Source organism: Nothoprocta perdicaria, unplaced genomic scaffold (assembly GCF_003342845.1).
Source record: "Nothoprocta perdicaria isolate Ctin4 unplaced genomic scaffold, notPer1 scaffold_35, whole genome shotgun sequence".
Lineage (NCBI taxonomy): Eukaryota > Metazoa > Chordata > Aves > Tinamiformes > Tinamidae > Nothoprocta > Nothoprocta perdicaria.
In genome coordinates, this window is record NW_020455588.1 from 1,375,143 (window position 1) to 1,377,437 (window position 2,295).

At 36.1% G+C, this 2,295-nt stretch overlaps 1 protein-coding gene across 4 annotated transcripts in view; it reads right to left on the reverse strand.

Moving 5' to 3' along the window:
* Nucleotides 1-2,042: 2,042 nt before the first annotated feature.
* MCTP1 (multiple C2 and transmembrane domain containing 1) overlaps nucleotides 2,043-2,295 on the reverse strand; it is a 206,082-nt gene continuing 205,829 nt past the window's right edge. For all 4 annotated transcript variants that reach the window (XM_026044074.1, XM_026044075.1, XM_026044071.1 and 1 more), the window contains one exon: nucleotides 2,043-2,196. In XM_026044074.1, coding sequence (XP_025899859.1) covers nucleotides 2,125-2,196 — 72 coding nt within the window. In that variant the 3' untranslated portion in view covers nucleotides 2,043-2,124. The remainder of the gene's footprint in view (nucleotides 2,197-2,295) is intronic.

The window sequence follows — 2,295 nt, forward strand, 5'->3', positions numbered from 1 at the left end:
TATTGAAACACTGCATGCAGAAATATGATGTTTTTGTTCGCTTGTGCTCCAGACCACTGCTGTAAATGATAGCACTGGACTTCAAAAAAGAAAGGCTGCCTAATACCTAAGGTATAGAGATTCTTAAAACTGTGTTTAATGCAATAAATGTATATAAGTCAAGACATTACCAAACTAAACATTTGAAACTCAGTAGAGAAGAAAAAAAAAAACACAACAGGAAATTATACACAGAACGATGGATAATATTGAGAAGGTACAAGGCTTGCAATATATCAGAAAGACTTTGCAAAATTGACAACTGGGAACAAATATTCACACATTGTCAAACCGAAAGGTCTTTTTAAAGCAAAAAAAAAAAGGCTCATCTGTGATTCCAACTTCATCAATTTTATGTTGCTTTACGTTGCAATAGACAGTGAAAAGGTGGGTATGTAACATTTGCCAATAAATTCTTTGAAAGTCACGATCTAAAAAAAGCATATTGAGGTCTAAGACCTTCTATGGAACATCAGTTGAATTGGCATCCTTTCAAACGTACAAACAGAAAGGTTCAAAATAATTGCAATATAAGAAATTAGTTATCAATGTATCCTTAAACAAATTCAGAATGATTTTTCATGAGCTATGCAGCCAACACGTAATTCTTAATGCAGGATGTATACATTTGCCCGCAAAGTATAATAATCTAAATAACCTTTTCAAAAAGTAGTTTTAGACTAGTGCAATATAACTTCCTCAGCAACTGCAACAAATGAGAGGGACCCTGCAGAGAACAGCGGGGGAGATTTTTCTTTGGAGGGTACAGTCCTGTAGTTCTCTCTCGGGCAGAAAATCCCTGTGATGTTTCTGGGAGCGATGACCAAGAGCTGTGCACAGTTAGTCCCTCAGGAATGACTTCTCCGCTCACTACGTGGGCAGCTGGGTGCGGAACTCTACATGCAGAAATATGGGAGTATATCCTTAAGTGGTCACTCGGCAGTGCCCATTAAAGCATCTGAAATGTAAACATTTGCCCTGTATGTTCCATTTAACCTAAAAAATAATGCAGTTTCCATGCAGTAGGGCACAGTTTTATCAGAAGAACTGATTACATTATTAGCTAAGGAAATAAAACTGCCATTTCAGTTTTGCAACTGCATTTTTTCCTCTACGCTATATTTCACATCTGGAACCAGGTAAAGTGCTGCATCATAAGCATGTTAGTATGATCTGGTGATCGGAAAGCAAAAATATCTTCTGCAAGATTTCTATATTAAAATAGCTATGTGCACAAAAGATGTAGCTAGCCTGACACCCAAAGCAATATGGAGATAGTTCGATAGTACTTCCACTGCAGCAGATCTAGGGACTCATTCACTCAACTATGTAGTATAAATTAAGATTACTAGTACATATAAAAAAAATCAGATAGGCAATAAATTACAAACCTGGCAGTATTTTGAGAGAGAGAGAGAGAGAGAGATTTTTTAAGTCTTATAATGGAATGACTAAAAGATCAGGAACTTCTTCTGGGAGCTCCAGTAAGAGATTTGCACTTGGTGTGTTCATTGGCTTATAAGCAGCCCTACTGCAGAGGAATACATTGCACCGGGAGTTAATACAAGGGCCTAGAGTTCAAAAAACCTGCTAAAACTTAAGTGCAGTAGGCTCCACTATATTGTATTTCTGTTGAAATGTATAAAACATAGAAAATTGTAATGGTGAATTATTGGATAAAAATATTAATGTTCACAGATCAAACCTGACTGATTTTTTGAGTCAGATTTAAATTTACATCTTTTGCAGATTTAATCGGCATGATTTGAATACTTAAGGTATCTTTGACCATCAAGTAGCAGTACATATTTACCTTTTTACACTGATTCCCCTTAATGTGTTATGCCATCTCTAACTAGGCTTTCCAACAGCAAAGCCCTACTTGAAACCTTCATCAAATATTTCTTTACAGTCTAAGTATATATTCAATGAGAAATGCCTTTATACAATATTTACAAATTCTCTCCATTAGATACAAAGGCAAAATAAATAAAAAGCGTAAAGAAAGGAAATGCTGCTTAGGCTGTAGGCTTTTGCTTTTATCTTCCCCCAGCAGATGCTAGTCTCTTCAGGACATGAAGCTGGCTAGCCAGGATTGTTTTTCTTCCTCTTGCTCGGGCTGTGACTGGGATCTTGTTTCAGTTCATGATATTGCACCTGTTTAAACACAACGTTCAGAGAGAAACTGGTCAGGTGGCTAAGGAAAAAGAAAGAAAAAGATTTTTATTTTTTTCCCAGAGCCAAAAAAAAAAAAAA